Here is a 20,882-nt window from a genome sequence, read left to right on the forward strand (position 1 = left end):
TAACACAGCATACTCCAGCCCCACCATGACCTTGATGAGGATAAGCGGAAGAGAATGAGTGGATAGATGTCTTATTATTACTGACCTCCTTGTTTAGCTTTATGTACAGTTTTCAGAAAGGTAGTGTCCCTAGTGAAAGATCTGTCAACCAGGCCGAGCATCTGCATCCAAGCCTTACCTCACCAAGCATAAGAAGGAAGAAGGAACTTCAGCACACCAAGACATTTTGGACAATTTCATGCTTCCAACTTTGTGGGAATAGTTTGGGGATGGCCCCTTCCTGTTCCAGCATGACTGTGGACCAGTGCACAAAGCAAGGTCCATAAAGACATGGATGAGCGAGATTGGAGGAACTTGAATATCCTGCAAAGAATCCTGACCTGTACCAGACAGAACACCTTTGGGAGGAGTTAGCGTGGAGACTCCAGGCTATCAGTGTCTGACCTCATAGATGTGCCTGTGAAGAATGGTCAAAATTTCCCATAAACTCTCCTAAATGTTGAGGAAAGCCTTCCCAGAAGAGTTAAAGCTGTTATAGCTGCAAATGGATTAAGAATGGGATGTCACTAAAGTTCATACGCGTGTGAAGGCAGACAAGTGAATACTATTGGCAATCTAGTGTTGCTAGTCTCATACTGTAATCCTTGTTTTCCACTTTTGATGCTACCGTTCTGACCCAAATTAGTCCATGACATTCTTCTTCCACCACACCACCCTGCCCTCACTCTCTTCCTCACATCCTTTAGGCTTTGTCCATTTCACTGCACAGTGAAAGTCACGTACTTAAACTTCTCCTTCTTCACCACCTCTGCTTCTCGTATCCTAACCCATCCACTGTCCTCTCTCTCATTCACAAACGTATTCTACCTCAGATCTGCTGAATTTCATTGCTCCACTCTTCTTTCCAAAGCATACCTCTGCCTCTCCAAGTTCCCCTCAGCCTGCTCTGTCAGTACAGATCACCATGTGCTCTTCAGATATAGTCCACAGAGAGTCTGAGCTCGTCCATCAGCGTGTCCATTGCCGTTGCCAACAGGGGAGCCCAGGCTGTCAAATTCGCTCTATTTCGCATGTAAGATATGACTCCAAGCAACACTAACAGTGAACAGCCTTGGAAACAGCTCATTTGATTTAGGTGCAGAATGCTTATCTGTCCCCCTTTTTCAGTGCTTACATGTCAATAAGGTTTAAGGTAATATTTGCCATGCTAACACTTGCATGTTGTTTAACAGAGCTTCTACTTTGCTAGAGACCTTTCCCTATTGCACAGGTGGTCAAATATGAACTTTCATGCTCGTTAGAACTGCACAAGCTCTATTTTTGCCTTTATATACTTTATATACTTTATTCCATGCATGTTTGCAGGTTTCAATAAACACTTCACTTATTTCCTATTTTCCAAACAAAATATAGAGCGATAGGAGGAAGCTCCAGGCTTTTGCACAACACTGTATGTTGCTAAAATCAAAACCACCCCCAAAAAACTTCATGGTGACTCCATTTTTCATATACAGTTTCCACCATATGTAAAATTTTTTCTGGGGCTGCCACTGGCTCATACATTGAAGTCCTCCTTCTGCTCGGAGGGTTACAGCCAGGTCTTGAACACACTGCAAAAATAGTCAGCTTTTACAGACATTTCGAGTTTTCCGAAGAGCCAATAAAGGAAAAAAGGGGTATTTTTTGCAGTGTGTTCTAGTGAACAGGGCGAGGAGAGAGGAGGAGGAGGAGGAGGCTGTCCTTCGCTGGCGTGTCTCTGCGTGCATGTGAGAGAGAGAAAGAGGAGTCAGCTGGTCGAAAAGTGCGGAGTGAGCGGTGGATGTTTGCGTGTGTTTGGATGTGTGCGAGCGCGGGTGAGCGAGCGTTACGTGTGTGAGCGTTGTACGTGTGCAAGGAAAGCACCTCGGGGTGGGGTGGGGAGGGGGGAACAAGGTGAAGACAACAGAGTGGAGCCTGGGGGGGTGGAGGTGAGGGGGGGAAAGCAGTTTGTGTGGACATCCAGACGAGGATAGCCGGAGCGCACCGGGTGCTTCTCCGTCCTGGACACGATTTTGCCTTTTCATTACCGTAAGCGCTTTGCATATTTGTTTGGGAACTAATATCTCTCATCAGGACTGCATATTGTTAAACTCAGTATCAGCCGGTCTATACATGCTTACTGGTCATGCGCCGGGACGCAAAGGAGCTTTAGCGATGCTTTAAACTCAATTTATGAGTGACCTTATTGGTAGAAAAAAAAAGTATTTAATCACAGTTATTGCTGTGCTGTGAGATGCAAAGTCATTATGTAACTCTTTAAATTTGTCAGGCTGCTTAAAGTGATCGCATTCTTCGCTTTTATGGAGATCACTGTAAAGTTATAATATATTTATTTTGTAATAGAAACACGCGTTGGCTGTAGTGGTGATAGTGAAGGAGGGGGTTCAGTCTTTCAGCTAAGAGCTGTCATATCACCTCATAACACAGTCAGACTCAGATGCTCCATCAGTGCCTAGAGCTGTTGCATCTCCTCCCTCTTCCACTAATTCTGATTATGAATTGGGACAAGAGTTATCTGAAGCATCAGCGTGGTAGGGAGCTGCTTTATCAGAGAGCATAAGCTGGGTGTGTGTGTGTGTGTGTTAATGGGCTGTCATAAAGCTCCAAGCTGTGCCTTAATGTAGGTTCAATCTTTGTATGCTGCTAAATGTCCTTCCTCCCTACCTTATGCGCAAAGTAGACTTCATGTCTGTTTGGGGCTCAGGTAATATTAAGAAGTTATGTGAATGTGTGCTGTTCATAAGACCACAGACCGAGTGTGTAGCTAAAAATCTGAATCCTTATGCACTTGGAAAGATGTGGTAGTAGTAGTGGGCGTGTTAAACACACTCTCACACGTGTGGCATTATTAAGTTGCTCCCTGCTCCGTTTAATTTCTCCAGATCTCCCCATATGACCAGCAAAGCTGAATTGTTCCCTCTCTCCACAGGAGGAGTCACAAATGTCAGGAAATGTCAAGCACACAGAGCTTTGTCTTTGGCACTTATTAGTTTGCACGTACGACGCCGGCACTTGCCCTTTTGGCCGGGACTTTGATTGCTGCGAGCAGCCTGTGCAATAACATGTAATATATTAAGAAAAAAAAGTGTGCAGTTATCAGGCACGCAGAGGCTGCACTGCAACGTATGTCCAAATTTGCACGCGCATACACATTAAGGCACACATCCTCTGACAGAAGAGCAAACCTAAAGATAGCAGAGCCCCAGTGGAAACAGTAATTAGTGGGGTGAAGAGAGAGGGAGGAGAGGAGAGAGGAGGAGGAGGATATTGTTTGAACCATCTGATATCTGTTATATAATGACCTGTACAATGGAGACATGCTGGGAGAGAAAGTGAAGAGGAATCGTCAAAGAGTGAGAGGAGCTATTTAGTGAGAGAGAGAGAGGCAGCGCTCTGTGTGTGTGTGTGTGTGTGTGTGTGTGTGTGTGTGTGTGTGTGTGTTTTCAGCAGATTGGGTTTGCTGAACCTTTGTTGGAAACGGTATCAGTTGCAGCAGTTCCCTAAAAATGTGTATGTGGGCTGCATAACATCATTTCTCTCTTTGAGGAAGCTTATTATTTTTCCTCGAGCTCACAGATGAATCCAGTCTGTGAGCTGGGCATCTCTAATATGTTATTGCAGCTCTCCGTGAAATTGGACAGGCAGATAGGAGTTACAGAGGATCAGCGATTAGATTTCATCTGTGATCTGGGACTTCCACCAGCGGGCGAGGATAGGAATCACGAGCTAAGACGATGAAACAAGTTTAAGACAGAAATCTGATTCCAAAGTGACATTACACGGGGCTTATAATGAGCCCGTTTATCTTCATATGAATGTGACTGCAAGGAGTTTTTGGTATGTAAATGCAAATAAGAGTTTTTTCTTTTTAAATGCTGCAGAAAAATAAACAGAAGACTAAGTGCTGAACAGCTTGAGATGGATTTGTGTGTGTGTGTGTGTGTGTGTGTGTGTCTGTGCGCGTGAGTCCTCTTTCCAAACACACACATGCACACAACTTCCCGCTGCTTACTCACAGCAGATAATGCAGTGGAAATAGACGACTCCTATTTCAAGTTGTGCACCCCCCCCCCCCCCCCCCACACACACTCTTCTTTCCTTCCCCGTCATTCTGCAGGTGGTGGAGAGTGGTCATGTGTTGCTCGCTCGGAGAGGAGAAATTCTTATGTAGTTCTAAGCCACTGGCTTTGTGAAGGAACTGTGTGTGTGTGTGTGTGTGTGTGTGCGTGCGTATTGTATACAATGACTGTGTTTACACTGGATTTAGTGTGCTCATGTTCAACCGTGCATGCACACTAAGTCGCACAGACGAGCTTTGTTTGCTGTTTAGGTGAGAAGGAGGTGCAGGACTTTTGTCTTTAGAAAATTGATACCAGTTGTCCAAAGTTGTTGCATAATGTATAGCACAAATCCCCACATCCACCTTTAGTAGTTAGTGAGATTTGTTAATTAAAACTTAATTTTAACCCTGTGGTTTTTTTCTTAATCAGTCTTTAATTTTCTCTGTCATTTTAGTGCTGTTCTTCTTTCAGTCTGTTTCTTTTTTATGCAGGGTGCTGGGGAGACCAGAGGGTTATTCCCTGCAGAGGGAACGCTGAAAGAACATCATGGCATTAGCGGGATGCCCTGACTACTTCTTACGTCATTCGAACTACCAGGTAAACATTTTATGTGCCAGCTGTATGTGGGCTTGTTGGTAGAACGTGAATCAAAGTAATGTTAAACTGGAGTTAGTTTTTATGTAACAGAGAATCAACTTTAGGACTAAGTGACACTTGCTGGTTGATGAAGAATTGCTGTATGTTCCATACTTAATTTTTGTGTCATTTTAGACAAATTTTGGTATAATCTTTGACCAAACAAAAATTATTTTATTCTACTTTTATGAGTTTGTCTGTTTGACATTGTGCACATTTACCTCCATGCTTTTAGAAGATGGTGCTGTCCTGTGTGCATGCTAACACTAAAGGCCTCGGTATACCAGTTACGTTGGTTGTTTTGTGCAGTGTGCACTAGTGGACATTGCAGCGTAACAATGAGCAGAGCTTTTTTTGTGGAAACCAGCTGCTGTTCTGAATATGTCAACTGATAACCAAGATAAACCTTAACAGATGAAACCACCGAAATATTGATTATGAGGCAAGACCAAGGTTTAAGTTTAGCCGTGGGCTAAAGTTTGCTTGCCTCAAAGTGAGCGAATCCCAGCTTAGTTTGGTGAAATATGGCATCTGTGCAACACGACAGACCTGGTTCCACTGTCCAGCTCCTGCAGAATGAGCCCTTTGTTTCTCAGCTTGGATTTTCTCCTCTCCAACCCTCCAGTAACCTAAAGAATTTGGCTAAAGAGCGTCGTGGAGGTCTATAAATAGAGTACTAAGCAAACAACAATAACAAGTTTGGGCTTTGTTGTGTGACAGGCCTAAAAGCACTGGATTGATGGTATGATGTCTTGCTGGGACCCATGGAATGATGGAGGTGACATAGTCTCAGCTGTCTTTTTTTTTTTTCTCTTAGTGGAGGGACAAAAATCCTGCTCACCCAAACTGTGGGACTGCTGAGCCCCTGCTGAGCTGACATTAAGTTGGACTGGTTCACGTTAGCTTCCAGGAAAGAGTTTTGCCCCAGTAAGGCTGCAGTGAATAGTGAATTGAATCCCCATCGAAAAACAACATTCCTCCACCCTGCATGTAGCAGAGAAAAACCAGAGTTTGATAATTTGATGGAGAGAAGTGGGTTACAACATTGCTCTGTTTGTGTTTGTGTTGGTCTGTGTGTGTGTTGTTCATGTAAAGCTTGCCAGTTGTCATGAAACAGCATGGCACACATGGAGTCCCTGCGCGGCAATGACTTTATGCTTGGTGTTTAGAGATAAGGAGCAAATAAACCCCTTTTCTCTGTACTTACATAACGCTATACATAATGGTGGTCATGTTTGGGAATTTGGGCAGCATTCCAAGTCCTATGTGTGTTCCTGTGTCTCGCTCTCTTACTGAGAGCGTTGGACCTGTGCCAGGGAGGTCTCAGATTAAACGGGCAGCGACTCTTGCTTTCCCTTTTTTTCTTATGGATGTGTTTGTAAATGTGCACGCATGAGCTCTCCACAGACCAAGAGACCACTGTCCACAGTCTCAAAGCTCTGCTGAGTTATGACTTTAACCGCTAAGAGCGGAAAGAATGAAGAGTTTAACCTCTGCTCCTCTCCTTCAGCGTCAGCATTGATACCATTTGTTCCTTAACATGTCTGTTCTGCCTGACAGTTTGTGTCTCTATATTCTCAGAGGTCAGGTAAGTGGTTATGTGTGAGCATGGTGACGGGCACGCTCCGTTGTGTTTGTGCTTTCGAGGAAGCGCAGCCTTTAAAGCACTTTGTTGAATTCCCTTGATGTCAGTGCTTTGGGCAATGGAGTGAAAGGGGAGCTGGCTATTTATGAAGGAGATGTCGAGAGAGGTTACAGGATGTCTGTCCAAAAGCAACCACAGTATGTCAAGCTGATGGAAACTGTAGAGCCACAGCATTCGTTCAGTGAGATATAGCTTAGATGCTCCAAAACCCACGACAAGAAATCACTCAAATCTTGGAAAATTGCTCTTCAATATTTAATGCTAGTTTCTGGTCCAGAGACATTCTGGAAATCAGCGTAATGCGACAGCGAGACGGAGAATCAAAGCGTCATTTTGAGAAAAAGAATTTGCAGCCAACACCGCGGAGCAAAATCTCTCTTTGCTACCTCCAACGTAGCAAATCTTTCAAAGATGGTTTTAGCACAGATTTTTCTTAATGCATCTAGAAGTATTTTGGCTAAATCTGATGAGACTGTATGCTTTATCAAAGATACAAAAGCTTCCCATCAGTAGACCGGAAGTATTTATAGTGGCACCATTAACAAATTATAACTTTCCGTTAAGAACTAAAGTCAACTTCTAGTCTTAGGCTCTGCATCCACACACAGAAATTGCAGGTATTGCCCCACAAAAAGACAAAATATGTGCTTCTACTGCACATAAAACAAAGATGAACATCGTCTACAGTGGCTTCGGTGTTTACTTCTGTATGACACGGTGCTGTGTTGTTGTTGATCCTTTGAGAAAAGCTGTCATTTCAGGGTCATGATGAGAGATACAGTGCTGTGAATAAGCATCTGACACCATTCATTTCTTTATATTTTGCTTCCAATGAGACAGATTTTCTTTTAATATGTTAAAAAGGTTTTGAGCAATAGTTCTCTAGGCTTTCAAAGTTTTCTTTGGACATTGGCTGCTTTTTCATTAATTTTCAGTCCATTTCAGATTATTTTATATGTGTCAAATTCAAACAAAAAGTAATCTAACTCAGACAACGTAGCAGCTGTTCACCAAAATCTCATCAGAAATGACCTCGGTGACTATCAGTGGGGAGAAAAGCTACCTGTTAAACACGGTGGAGGCACAGTAATGGGTTTGGGGCTGCATTTCAGTCAGCTGTGTTGAGGATGTTAGCCAAATTAGTGGAGTTATAAACGCAGAAAGGTAATATGCAAAACCATCAGTATCAGTCATGGACTAGCCCAAATCTCAACATTACTGAAGAAGTGTTGTCTCATCGGGACAGAAAGCATAGTTCATGAAGAACTATTCCTGAAGACTAGTTAAAGAAATGACTATAAAGCTTTCCTAAGAGGGTTCAGACTATGTTGAAGAATGAATGCAGTCATACCAAATACTGACTCAAGACTTTTGCACAGTACTGTATAATAACCTTTGGTCCTCCATGTCCCCTGATCAGACTTCTGCATGCATCTGCCCATAAATGCAAAGCCACAATGCTAAAAAGGCTCCATAACTGTAATAAACTTCTATGGAAAAATACTAAGATGAACATTCAAAGTAATTCAGTGTAAATGAGATTTGTTAAACGATGCTGTGTGTTGTGAAACAGAAAACACACGACTGCAGGAATGACTCACAAGCCGTAAAACTACAAGAAGAAAGCCTCTCTTCATGTACTGTGCCACTCAGTATGCCCTTAAGACTAGTTATATGAAGAATGCTGTTTTGTTGGCTATAACTGTTGTGCAAAACAGTCCACATCTGGTAAATGATTTTAGCGGGAAATCAGTGCCTCTTTCTAAGAAACGGGGTCATGTCTTTCAAAATTGGCTTTTTCTACCCATATAACCACCCAGGTGATGGCTGATGTAGCATCAGTACTCGATTTAGAGTTCATGGTGAGTTTTTTATGGGGAATGTGGCCATTAAAGCTGACCCTTTTACTGCAAGAGCGCTGCAAAGGAAAGGGTAATTTTCCCTACGTTTACTTGTAGCTATATGTTAACACTGCTGCTACTGATAGCTGTTTAAAGACCTGGAACATCGTCCTGCCTCCAATTCCAAACAGTGTATACCCTTGTGCCTGGGAAAGCCCAGACTCTGAACAGTGCCGAGAGAAGATTGATTAGTATGATTACTGTGAGTAAATCACTTGATCACTTGATATCATCAGATTAAAAACATTCACTTATAAATTCTCTGTGTACTTTTTCCAGCTTTCCAATTTAGCTTTAGGTATCAGGTTTTGCTATTTATGGAGATATTCTGTCTTTATAGCTGTGGTGATAAAGTTTTTCCATGTGTCTTAAAGGAGTAGCATCCCTGATTTGCTTTTGTGTTTGGGGTTTGGTGTGAAAATTAAGATTAGGTCTATTAAGTTAGGTTACAGCTAGCACTTAGCTTAGCACAAATACTGAGTTAAAGAGGTGGTCTGGCTGAAAATTTACCTACCAGTGTTTAAGGATAATAAATAATATTTTCATAATGTTTTCTTAAGATATATATAAAAACTAAGGCGGATATCCACATAGTTTTGGAAGCTTTTACTTTCGCTATGCTAACATAGCCTAGCTTGCCACTAGACTATTTGTTTTGGAAGCTTTTAAAGAAAGAGCCACAAGTAGATTTGCTAGTAGTTAAGATGCAAATAAAAGGTCATCTCAGCTAATTTGGTAAAAGTCTCACTCTCTGTAGATTTGGAGTAATGCCTGGTGTTGTGCAGTATGTATGTATTTGATATATATGTGTGTGTATATATATGGGTGTTTAGTAGCTTGTAAGTTGTTGTGCCTCAGCCTTAGCTGTAGCCTGGCCTGCAGACTTTCTCTTTCAGCCCACAGGCCCTGCAGCCAAGTTGCCTTCCTTGGAAAGCTTTTGGCCGCTGCTGCTTCTCAGAGCTATAAATCTTACTCTGGGCATTTATGGATGTTTTCGAAGCACCGGGGGGAGCTGCGAGTGTGTGTGTACGTGCATGCACGCGGACTGAGACCTCTGGCCACGAGCAGTTCCTGGAAGCAGCGCTTCCGCGTTCTTCTTTTTCCTGGAAAAGAGAAGATTGAAAATTTCATTGGCTTTTTTCCCTCTCTTTCTCCTCTGCAGCTTTCTTGCCTTGAGGCTGCTTCAAATTAGACAATGTGTGAAGAACTTGGCAGGATGTGTGCGTGCATCTCCAGACGTGTGAGATTGTATAAGTGGGCTGGGACTGGTGTTTTGGGGTTTTTTGTTCTAAAAATTATTGAATTGATTGATAATCTTTTTTTCATGAAATACATAAAGGTTTTCATTAATTAGTGAGTTTCACAAGTTTAAAATAAAGCTCAGTATATCTGAAACAGGGAGAGTGTGCATAAAGGAAAGGTCAGAGGGTCACCGGGCTCTGAATGTATGACTTGACATTCCTCGACAGCAGAGGCCTGAACCCACCCTTTTGCCTGACCATTTGAACTCTGTGAAAATGACACGCTGTCTTCCCGTTTTACTAAAATATCTGACATCTTAAACACATTGCATGAGGCTTTTTTTTAACCACATGGTCAAAATCGTTCTTTTTTTATATGTTTTTTTATGTCCTTTACTTTTTTTTGACAGGAAAGGATGGACCGCACTTCCACTCGCAGGCCTGACGAGCTTATTGTTCCTGGCTTTCAGCGCTCAGCCAGTCAGAATTTGCCACATCACCATGGTAACTCTTCTGTCTTCTCCTTCTTGAACCTATGTCAGATTTATTCAAGAAAATTGGAAAATTTAGGTTGGATTATAATAACTGTGGTTATTACCGTTGGTCTTTTCTGGTATGTCCTGAGAGATTAATTAAATCCTTCCATCTATATTTCTTAGTCATTTCCTTTCTTCATACCTTTCTTTATGGGATCAAAACCAATTTATTGGCCCTTTTAACACTCTTCCTGTCTTCCTAGAAATCCCCCCTCCTCCTGCTCTATTGCCATCTCCATCTAGGACACTGTCTCCCTCCATCACTACATGCTATGTTCTCCAGATGGAGAGGTTATTGACAAATTTTAAACTCCCCCCTCCCTCTACTGCTGCTCGGCACTATTTTGAACCCTTCCCTTCCCCACGGTGCCTCAGTATTAAATCTGCCCCCATTATATTTCCAGAAATCCCATCACCCTTCCAGGAAAATCTTGGGAATTCTTTTTGGCTAGTGGTTATCCTGTGGATTAGCTTTTTTTTTCTTTTGGTTTGGTGATTTATTGGACTGGCTTCACTTCTGCTGCTTGTTGGTCATGCTCGTGTAAGTGCATTGTAAACATGGTTTCACATTAAGTGAATGGGTGCTTACATAGGTCTATAGGTCAAACAGTTCAGGGCAGAAGGGAGTTCATAGAAAGTAAGCCATAGGTCTGTGGGTCAGGGTTGTAGATAGTAGGAGGTCAGCAGGTTCACACTCTATTCCAGGCAGTGACGCCACTGGAGTGATCAGACGTTTGCTACTATCAACCACTATACAGTAAAACAAAACTTCCAGAATCTTTTCTTGTTGTCAATGATAGCTTGCAAAGCGTAACTGCTGCAATTAAATATGGGGTCAAGATCATGCAAATGTAAATGCATTGGCACAACAGACACAAGAATCTCTCAGTCTGTGCATAACTTTTTATAGAAACCTAACAAACCAACAAGGAACAAGTCTCCACAAGGAATCATTGAAATTATGCTGCTACTTTCTGTAGCTTTTCTTTGTCTTTTTAAGTTAAACATTTACCAAGTTGAATTCTTAAGTGCAACAATAAAAATAAAGCAAAACTGGCCTGCAAAAATTTATCAGCGATGGTCATGGCCAATAACCAGTATATGCATCCATTTACCAAACCCTGCTGATAACATGCAGATAAACAGTCAGCCCCACAGATATGTAATATATGATCATATACTTTGTACACAAAATAATAGACTGTTCAAACAAATTAAAGAATCACTTCGGTTTCTTTACAGTGAAAAGTACACAGTGCCAATTCTGGTATTCTATGGCAAATCAATCAGGCTCCTCGGTGCTGGGCAGTGAGCACAGGGTCCACTAGGACTCTCAGGTCACCCTCATGAAGTCAGTTTCTGATTGTTTGGTCAGAGACAGTCACACCAGTGACCTGCTGGAGGTCATTCTGTAGCTCTCCCAGTGCTTATCCTGGTCCTCCTTCCAAAAAGGAACAGATACCGGTCCTCCTGATAGTTTAAGGGCCTTTGACGGCCCTGTCCAGTTCTCCCAGAGTAACTGCTTATCTCCTGGAATCTCCTCCATGCTCTTGAGACTGTACTCTGACACAGAGCAAACTCCTGGCAATGGTTTGTGTTGATGTGCCATCCTGGATAAACTGGACTACCTGTGCATTCTCTCTACGCTCCACGTATCGCCTCATGCTACCAGTAATGACGCTGACCGTAGCCAAACACAAAACTAGTGAAAACAAGTCAGAAAGGATGCGGAGGGAAAAAATGTCAGTGGCCTCCACCTGTAAAACCATTCCTGATTTAAAACCACTGAAACTGATTAACGACTCCCTCTGCTACTTAACTGACCGAATCAGTGTCCCAGAAGTTTAACTAATTTGATGCTATACTCTGATTAAAAAATGTGTCTTTGTTTTTTCAGCAGTGTACTTATCTCTCTTGATATCTGTCTATATAATTCACAGGGCTCTATGCAATACTAGAAAAACTAAGTACATGATTTAGGAGCTTGCATAACCACCTTTAGTAGTAATAACTTGAAGTAATCATTTTCCGTAAGACTTGCTAGAGACTATCAGTCTCTTACATTATCATTCCAACTTTGCATCAATTCACTGAGGCTTGCAGGCATTCGTTTGTGCACAGTTCTCTTGAGGTCCCACCACTATTCTGCTGTAGGTTCCAGTTTCCAGCCAGCTTTAGCTGTTGGTCAAATAGCCTCACATTTGTCACTAGAATACTTTGGTATAGAGAGGAGGTGTCCAGGTCCTGTAGGTGCCAAACAAACCCAAATCATCACACTTCCACCACCGTGCTTGACAGTTTGGTGTGAGGTATTTGTGCTGTATGCTCTCTATCCTGTGTTATTCCAAATATGGTTCTAGAAGTCGTGGTTTGTTCAGATGAAAGTATGCAAACGCAAGCTGTGCTGCCGTGTTCTCTTTAGAGAGAAGAGCCTTTCTCCTGGAATCCATTCCAAATAAATCATACTTGTTTAGTCTTCCTCTAATTGTACTTTAATCATGAACTTTAACATTTAACATGTCAAATGAAGTCTGGGGTAAATTTGCTGGGACGTTCTCTCCTAGGAAGACTGTGGCGTTGTGTTAACACACACCTGCTCCAGACCAGAAAACTGCCAAAAGTTCTGCTCTTATTAAAGGGGAATGATGTTCAGTTAATCAGGTTAGCAACACTTAGCTGCTACTTACCCTCTTAATTCCTATGGAGGCAATAGGGATGTACTTAGTTTATTACAAGACTGTATATAGTTTATCTGATAAAATGTTTTGCAGGACAACACTTCACTTCACTGAAAAGGCAAGAGTCAAAGTCACCCATCTCCAGTTTCATTCTGGCTTTGGTTGGTAGCTGAACCTTACCTCAGCCTCACTGATGGATGTGCTGTATTTTTAGATCATGACTGGCTCAGATTACATGCCCTTCATTTATGCTAGGTGTGTTTTTTTTCTTACAATCTGATGACATGTTGTCATCTGCATGTAAGCCCACCAATTAACAGTAGATTTAATATTTTGTTCAGAATTTTCTTTTATCTGATTTATGTGCTGTCCTCTGGTCTTGCAGCTGAGTAATAAGCACATTTCTGCTGATAGCTTGAGGCTTTCACAGCAGTAACAGTCATTGTTGCAATAGAAAATCAGCCTTTTTATGCACCTGTAGTTACACATTAAAGTAACTTTGAGAGTGTTTTCGCCTCCAACAATGCAAAATGTAAATGCACTGACAACATAAATACAAAACAGCAGCAGCAAGAAAAATCTACTCAGAAAGTACTAACGCAAAAAGGATGCTAAATATAACCCCTGTGTTTTTGTTGCATAAAAAGAACTCCGTTGCGCTTTGCCCTTGAAAACCTGAACATTCAGCTCTCTTCACTGACCTCTAGACTGCTGTCAGAGATCGATGATTGCAGGTTGTCGTGGCCAGGGACAGAGAGCACTCATTCAGTATATTTTGGGATCTTACAGGACTGAACTGGCCACGTTTCTATGGTAGGTTTTGTCATCAGATGCTAGCCAGACGGCTGCAGCGAGTCATCTACATTCCAAGTTATAGTTAGCGGAGGAGACGGAGAAGACATTTTCATTCTATATGTCCTCTGGGTTCCCTGTCCGTAGCCAGCAGTGCCGTGTGGGCCAAGCCAGCCACAGGGGGAGGGAGAGGAATGCCAATGATACCATCATTATCCTCTTAAAGTGGCACTGGGCTACTTTTTTTTTTGTAAAACTCCTCTTTTAGCAGCAAGAACAAAACCTTTCAAACTCACAATAATTAGGATGATGAAGAATCTTCCTGTGAGCAACTTTAAATATTATTGCAAGTGTTGTTTTCCATTGCAGTGATGCACATTCGCAGTTGAGAGAAAAATAGACTAAATGTTAAGTAACTTACCCAGTTTTAGCATCCTACCGAATGTACAACACTGTGCAAAAGTCTTGAGCCACCCTCATTTCTTTGTATTTTGCAAGTAAACTGGGAAGTAGCTGCAGCCATTTAGAGAAACGCAGGTAAAAATAGATGGAAATACAGCATATAAGACGAAAACAGAGTTTGTACATTTCTTTAAAGTCAATATTCGTTATGACCACCTTTATTCTTCAACAAAGTCTGAACTCTCTTTCTTGTAATTTCTTTAAGTAGTCTTCTGGAATAGTTCTTCAGACTTCTGAAGGACTTCCAAAGCTCTTTTTTGGATGTTGGCTGTCTTTTGTTCTGTTTTCTGTCTAGATGATCCCACACTGCTTCAGTAATGTTGTGGTTTAGGCTCTTGTGAGGCCAATCTATGGGTTGATACATTGGTATTGTGTGTTTTTCTGTCCACATGTGCTTTTACTGCACTGGCAGTGAAGGCTTTGCTAATCAGACAAAAAAATCTGTGTCAAGATCTGATGGTACTTTTCTGTGTTCATCGTTTGATCATTGTGTTGCATTCAGTGTGCAAGATGTCAACCAATACTGGCTAAAATGTAGCCCTAAACCATGACAGAGCCTCCACTATGTTCCATAGATGGATATAGACACTCACTGTTATACCTCTCTTCCGATCTCCTCCATCCATATTGACAACAACTTCTTGCTACTGATTTTACTCCACTTCCTGTGTAATTTGTTATACCTCAGACTTTTCTCCCCATTTCCCTTCCTTAACAGTGGTTTCTTGAAAGCCACCCGTCCACTGAGACCATTTCTGATGAGGCTCCAGGGAACCATAAATGGATTAACTGAAGGGCCAGATGTATCTGTCAGATCCTGTGTCAGGTCTTGGCTGGATTTGTCCTTCTTCTTAAGGACACAACTTTTACTAATAATCACAAAGTAGCGTAACTTTTATTATGCTATGGAAGGAAAAACATTAGTAATGAGACGAATAACGACACCTTTTGCTTTTACTTCTGTAAGCAGATCATGAGTCCACATTATGTTACATCTTTATATAATAGCCATGACTGTCTCTCCTCATGCGCTGTCTTGTTCTTTTCCTAGAACCTCTCCCCCCACCCCCACCCCACCCCACCCACCCAGGCAACCATGTCCCACTCATGAACCCCAGCATCACATGACCCAATGTCCCAGACTGTACTCTATGTTCGTGTGTGCGCGTGACATGCATACCTCTGTATGACCTAAGATGAGCGACTCCTGTTGTTTTTGGTGCAGCAGCTTTCCCCCCTGCTCTCACTGTGTATGTTCAGTGTTTGTGTACATTCAGTACACTGCTGTGCTTCTTTTTAAATTTCTCCTCTTTAATTAGACGCACATGTACATCAGCTCTGCAGAGTGCACATAGTGTCCTATCCTCATTCCTGTGTGTCTGTTTTGATGTCCTACTTTGTCCCAGTCATTTGGCCACCATGTGCCATGAACAGGCCTGGTTAACGTTCCCAGAGTGCTGTAATTTCGTCTGAGAGGAATGTCAGGAATTCTGTGTGTGGTGTTGGGGTGGGACTTACAGAGGACCAAAGGCCTTTAGACACACATACACACACATAGCGAAACACATTGAGACCACAGTTGTGTGGACGTTTAACAGAGCTTATGTAAAAGTTGATTCACTAGAGAGATTTCTCTCCTGCTAGCAGGCTTTTCCCCCACAAGCTGACAGTGCACATTTACTTTTTAGAAAGTTTAGAGTAGAAAAATCTATTGCTGCGAGGTTGGAAAATGGTTAGTAATAACTGCCGTCCACAGGATTATCTCCATCTGTCCCCAGAGGCCATTTCATTTTGCATTATAGAGTGCTGCAAGAAGTGAACCAATTCATCATCGGAAAGTAGCACATGAACAGTATGAAAGCCTTGAGGGAAGCCCAAAGTGGGGCTTGCAAATCCGGGCCTGGCTTTAGCTAATTAATAACAGTTTATGGTAAAAGATCGGCGTCGACATCTGACCTGCACGACCAGGGGCCCGTTCACTCTAGTTTGCTTTGGTTAGTTGTTTGGTCTGTGGGCGAGTGCTGGTTTGAAACTCTGCTGCCGCCTGCCAGGAAGACTTGTCAGCCCCTCGAATGACAGTTTACACACAGTTAGGCCAAAGGCAAGCCAGGGAGGTGGTGTACTACACAGGCATTGAATGAAATCCAAGCCAAAGAGGAATCCAACACGAGGAAGAATGATACTTCGCATCAGGGCTGTGCGTTCTCTCACTCTCTCTGTCTGAGTCATGCTTGATAATTCCAGGCCGGGATGTTTTTCTGGCAATATTTTTATTGCTTAAATTGCTACTCTATCAAAGTGCCATTGAAAATTCAGTGTCATTGTCTCAGTATATACTGTAGACATGATACAAAGGTTATGAGCTGTTTGCTCAAAGTAAAACTAGTGCCCAGTCTGTGTTTAATTGCAGACATAGATAAAGAAAAGGTACACTGATACAATTGTCTCTCTAATCAGACTTTATAGGTTCCTCTTTTTTTTTTTCTTTTTTCCATCTCATACTGAGTCTTTTATCTCAACTGTTGAGCCTGCCAAGACGGGAAAACTGTGCAGATAGGCATGGGAACATGTTTTAATAGGGTTAGCTGTGGGTATGTGAGTTGAAAGTAGAGCAGGGCGATATGACCAAAAATATTTATCACAATATAATTGAAAATTGAAAATTGAAAATTTGCGATAACGATATAACTGACGATATAATTGACACTAGACAAAATACTTTACAACTCCACAACTTTATTAGTGCAAAAAAACCCCATCAATGTATTTTCACTTAAACAAGCAGCTGTTTTTTATGTGCATTAAAGTTATATAAAAATTTAACAGTACAAATTCAAATTCCTCACTGACAGTTTATCCAAACGGCATTTCCAGTGGAAATTGGCCGACATATCCTCAGCATAACCATGTAGAATATCCACAAAACTTAAAAAGAGGTTATACACACACAATACGGTGATATTATGTTGAAGCACAGTACGTATCACTCCGCGAGGCGCCTGCCTACGATAGCCGTAATGCTCCGACGATCCATCAAGCGGTGCGGGTTCGTAGCTTACCAAAGTCATACTGAAACATTTGACAGATTTTCGAGCGCCATGTACCACATAAAATCGTTTCCAGGTCAGTAAACACAACCAGAATTCATACATAAGGCACACGGGATTATAAGGGGCACTGTCGATTTTCAGAAAAATCAAAGGATTGATTTTAAGTGTGCCGTATTTTCCAAACAACACTGTAATAACGACGGCCCGCTAGCATGCTCTACCAAAAATAGTGCTTTGTTGTGTATCTGACGGACGAAAGCTAAACCAGTTCCACACCACTGAAGTTGCAGCACTTTTACAAACACATTCTGGTTCATCCTTTCATTTAACGATCCACTTTCGCTCTTCTCATTCTGCGTCGCCGCCATGTGCGTATGTAAACAAAGGCACTGCGCGTGCGCGTTTTACCCACATTCTATCGCGATATTTCATTTTCCTATCGTTGCCTAAAATTACACCGGTATTACCGTGAACGGTATGATATGGCCCAGCCCTAGTTGAAAGTATAAATAAGTTGGCAGTTCTCGGCCTCCGGAAGCATTCTTGCATCGGGAATCTGTTTGATGAAACTTCAGCTGAGATACTCGGCAGGGGCGCCTCCAGAATTTTTTCATAGTGGTGGCCATGAGAGGGCCACTAAAAATATTAGGATGGCACACCAAAAATTATGCTGTTGTCAAATATAGATTAAAAATAAAAGAAATATAGCAAAAAAGAGAGAAAGCAAATATTTAAATGCCTAGTTAATTTCCATTTTGGGGTGTGCCCAGTGCCCCCCCCTGTCCCCCTTTGGTAGCGCCCCTGATACCCAGGCTGTCTTCCACACTTCCAAGTGTGGTGAGCATGCTGTGTCGTTTTCATAATGGAGCCTATAACACAACTTGCTTAAAATAAAAATGTTGTGCAATAGAATGTGAAAAATAACTTTTTTAAAAATTCATATTTTAGTTTGTAGTCCTGTCATCCACCAGGGGGTGCTGCAGCATTGTCGCCACCCTTCCTTTTCTTCACTGTCCTGCTTGTGATTCCACAGCTGTGTTTTCTTCACCACTAACTTTGGTTGCTGTAGTTAAACTACACTGAGAGCGTGTGGGGGATGGTTTTGATGACTGTCAGCCGCTTGTAGATGTAATGCATCACTGTCACTCATTTCATTCTCCCTTTGCCCATCCCGCTGTCCACCTGCACCAACAGATGATGACGTGGATCTGGAGCAGCTGGTGAATGACATGAACTCCTCTATGGAGAGTGTGTACTCCACACAGGCAGACACGGCAGTTCTTCTAAACAACGGCCACGCCCCTCACCACCACCATCAGGTGCACACTTCCTACCTGGGACACAGCCGTCGCCACACCCCGCCCCTGCCCCCTTCTTCCCCCTCCAGAGAAAGGCTGAGACACTCTCAACCCATGCACATCAAAGCTGTCAGGTAAATACTCATAACCTGGGCCTCTACATTGATCTCACTGGTTTATGTTCAAGATAAAGACAGCTGATAGCGCTGCTACACCTGCAGAAATAAAGATATGAATAAAAGATAACGCAGCACTGCCAGCGAAAGAACACTCTGTTATTATATATCTGTCTGTGCCATTCTTGTAAACATGCTATCTCAGGAACACTTTGGACAAGTGATGACGTTTCATATCCGAAAGGTCAAAGGTCAGCTTCGCTGTGAAATCCCAATTTTCTGCAGAAACCCTTTTTTTTCTGGCCACTATTAAAGGCCATGATCAGGAACAGAAGGGGAGAGTGTGACCATGTTTCATTTGAAACTGAATTAACTTCTGGTAACTCTGTAGTTGCAGAGATATTATATATTGCTTTTTTGTGTTGCCACATTTAAGATGTGTGTTGAACTTCTCTGGGGGTTTAATCAGAATCAGCTTTCCTGGCCACAGCATGCGTATACATACAAGAAAACTGACTGCTTCTAATCACTGTCAGTGAACTTACACACTAATGAAATAGAAGTTCAACAAAATGATTCATAAATTTGAAAAAAACCCAAAACATCAACAACATAGTCATCAAAGGTCTGAAGTGCAAACATCATCCACCATCCTTACACCCTCAACTGAGATGATGAGCATTTCTCATTTTATGGATCTAAACTGCAATATGACTGCTTGTCCCACACAGTTTGCTCATGTTTTTAAAAATCTGGCTGGTACACCAGGTGATCAGGCAACCGATCTGCCTCCAGTGTTCCCTCACTCTACTTGAGTTCCTGCTCACCAGACCTTCAGATAGAGTAGACTCAATAAACACTTACACAGATTAACTGCACTCATACAGTGTGTTATTTCATTCACTTTAAGCCCTTTGGCACCCTCACATTGCCAGTTAACCTAAGATTCTTGTCTTTGGAATATGGCAGGACATTCATACCCAGAACCTTCTTGCTGTGACGAGACAGTGCTGACCACTACACCACTGTGTAAAACAAGAGACTGCAATACTATTTAAAAAACATATTTATTGCGTTCTCCAGCATTTACATGTTACTGTTACTTTTGGGGTCGTCAGGGTATCGGTTTCCACAATTTCCAAAGAGTGGGACATAAATATGTACAAACCTAGAAATATTACAAATGTAATAGTTAGAACCCAACAGATGATGAAAGGGTTTAATCTTATTGACCGACGTTGACGTTAATAACAGCTGATAAGTTAAAATTACAAACGTAAAGAAGAGACGACACCCTTCAACCAAGTTACGAGCGTTGATGTTGAATAGTTCACTCACCAGAGGGCACTGCAGTTTCCTTTTTGGCCACATGGCACAAACAAAAACGAGCTGATCCAAGCAGAGTAAGAGTAAACAAGGTAATAAATGAGTACACATAACAAATGTGTCTATTGAAAGAGATTAAAGGACTAGCATTAGCTAAAGGTAGTCAGTTGCTTACATTAATCCCTGCCTGTCCAAGGTGCTTTGCAACCCACCCCCATCCCAGGTCCTTCAGTTCAAGCTGTTTTTGCTTTTTCTGACCATCTCCATTGTTATTGTCAGCAGCTCTACTGCTTTCTCTTCCTCAGGCTTTCAGCCTGGCCTCTGTCAGTGCGCCCCAGGGTGGCTGTGGCTACAATGTAGCTTGCCATCACCAGTGTGTGAATGTGTGTGTGAATGGGTGGATGACTGGATGTGTAAAGCGCTTTGGGGTCCTTAGGGACTAGTAAAGCGCTATACAAATACAGGCCATTTTACTATTTTTTCCAGGCAAGTGGACAACAGGGTAGGTCAGGCCGATGCAATGGAAACTCTACTGTATAGAAATTACTGCAGATCTAATAAAGAGGCCCTGACAGACCTATAAGTCTATGCAATTTAACATTTTAACCATCTTCATCTTCTTTATGCAGAATGTGGGTTATAATGTGCTGAACATACTTGCACCACGAGTGCAAAGCAAGCTTGAAAATATATAATGATTTAAAAGAAACGTGCAGTAATTGGCAGCAAGTCTGAGCATTTAAGCATGATAAAGTTATTTTAAAGAGAAATGCTTATTGTTTATTTAGACAGACGTGGATTAATATCTAGGCCAGAGGCCGTCCAGTGGTCAGTGAGCACCGACTGTCTTCTTGCCCTTTTACTCCACTGTTCACTCTGAACTTTAACAGAATATCCAGATCAGTGCGCCCTGTTTCAAAGTGTCATTAATCAGAATGACACTGAACAGAGTGAGCCTGGGACAGCTTCTGCTAATCTGTGTGAATAAATTACAGTAGCCAGAATTTAAATGTGTTTTTAAAAAGTTTAGTAACAATTTCCTTTATTATTATGTTTGTTTTATGTGGTCCGGTCAGAGTTAAGATGAACTTTTAAGCTGAA

General features: G+C 42.1%; 1 protein-coding gene across 4 annotated transcripts in view; it reads left to right on the top strand.

The window, feature by feature from the left end:
• Positions 1-991: 991 nt before the first annotated feature.
• Positions 992-20,882, top strand: part of LOC100694675 (growth factor receptor-bound protein 10) — a 49,305-nt gene continuing 29,414 nt past the window's right edge. The window contains exons 1-4 of one of the 4 annotated variants that reach the window (XM_005450796.4): positions 992-1,072; positions 4,592-4,697; positions 9,934-10,027; positions 18,236-18,473. In XM_005450796.4, the coding sequence (XP_005450853.1) occupies positions 4,647-4,697; positions 9,934-10,027; positions 18,236-18,473 (383 nt within the window). In that variant the 5' untranslated portion in view covers positions 992-1,072; positions 4,592-4,646. The other 3 variants (XM_005450794.4, XM_019350584.2, XM_025902262.1) reach the window with 3 other exon arrangements.

This window comes from Oreochromis niloticus, linkage group LG22 (genome assembly GCF_001858045.2).
Source record: "Oreochromis niloticus isolate F11D_XX linkage group LG22, O_niloticus_UMD_NMBU, whole genome shotgun sequence".
NCBI classification, from domain to species: Eukaryota; Metazoa; Chordata; class Actinopteri; order Cichliformes; family Cichlidae; genus Oreochromis; species Oreochromis niloticus.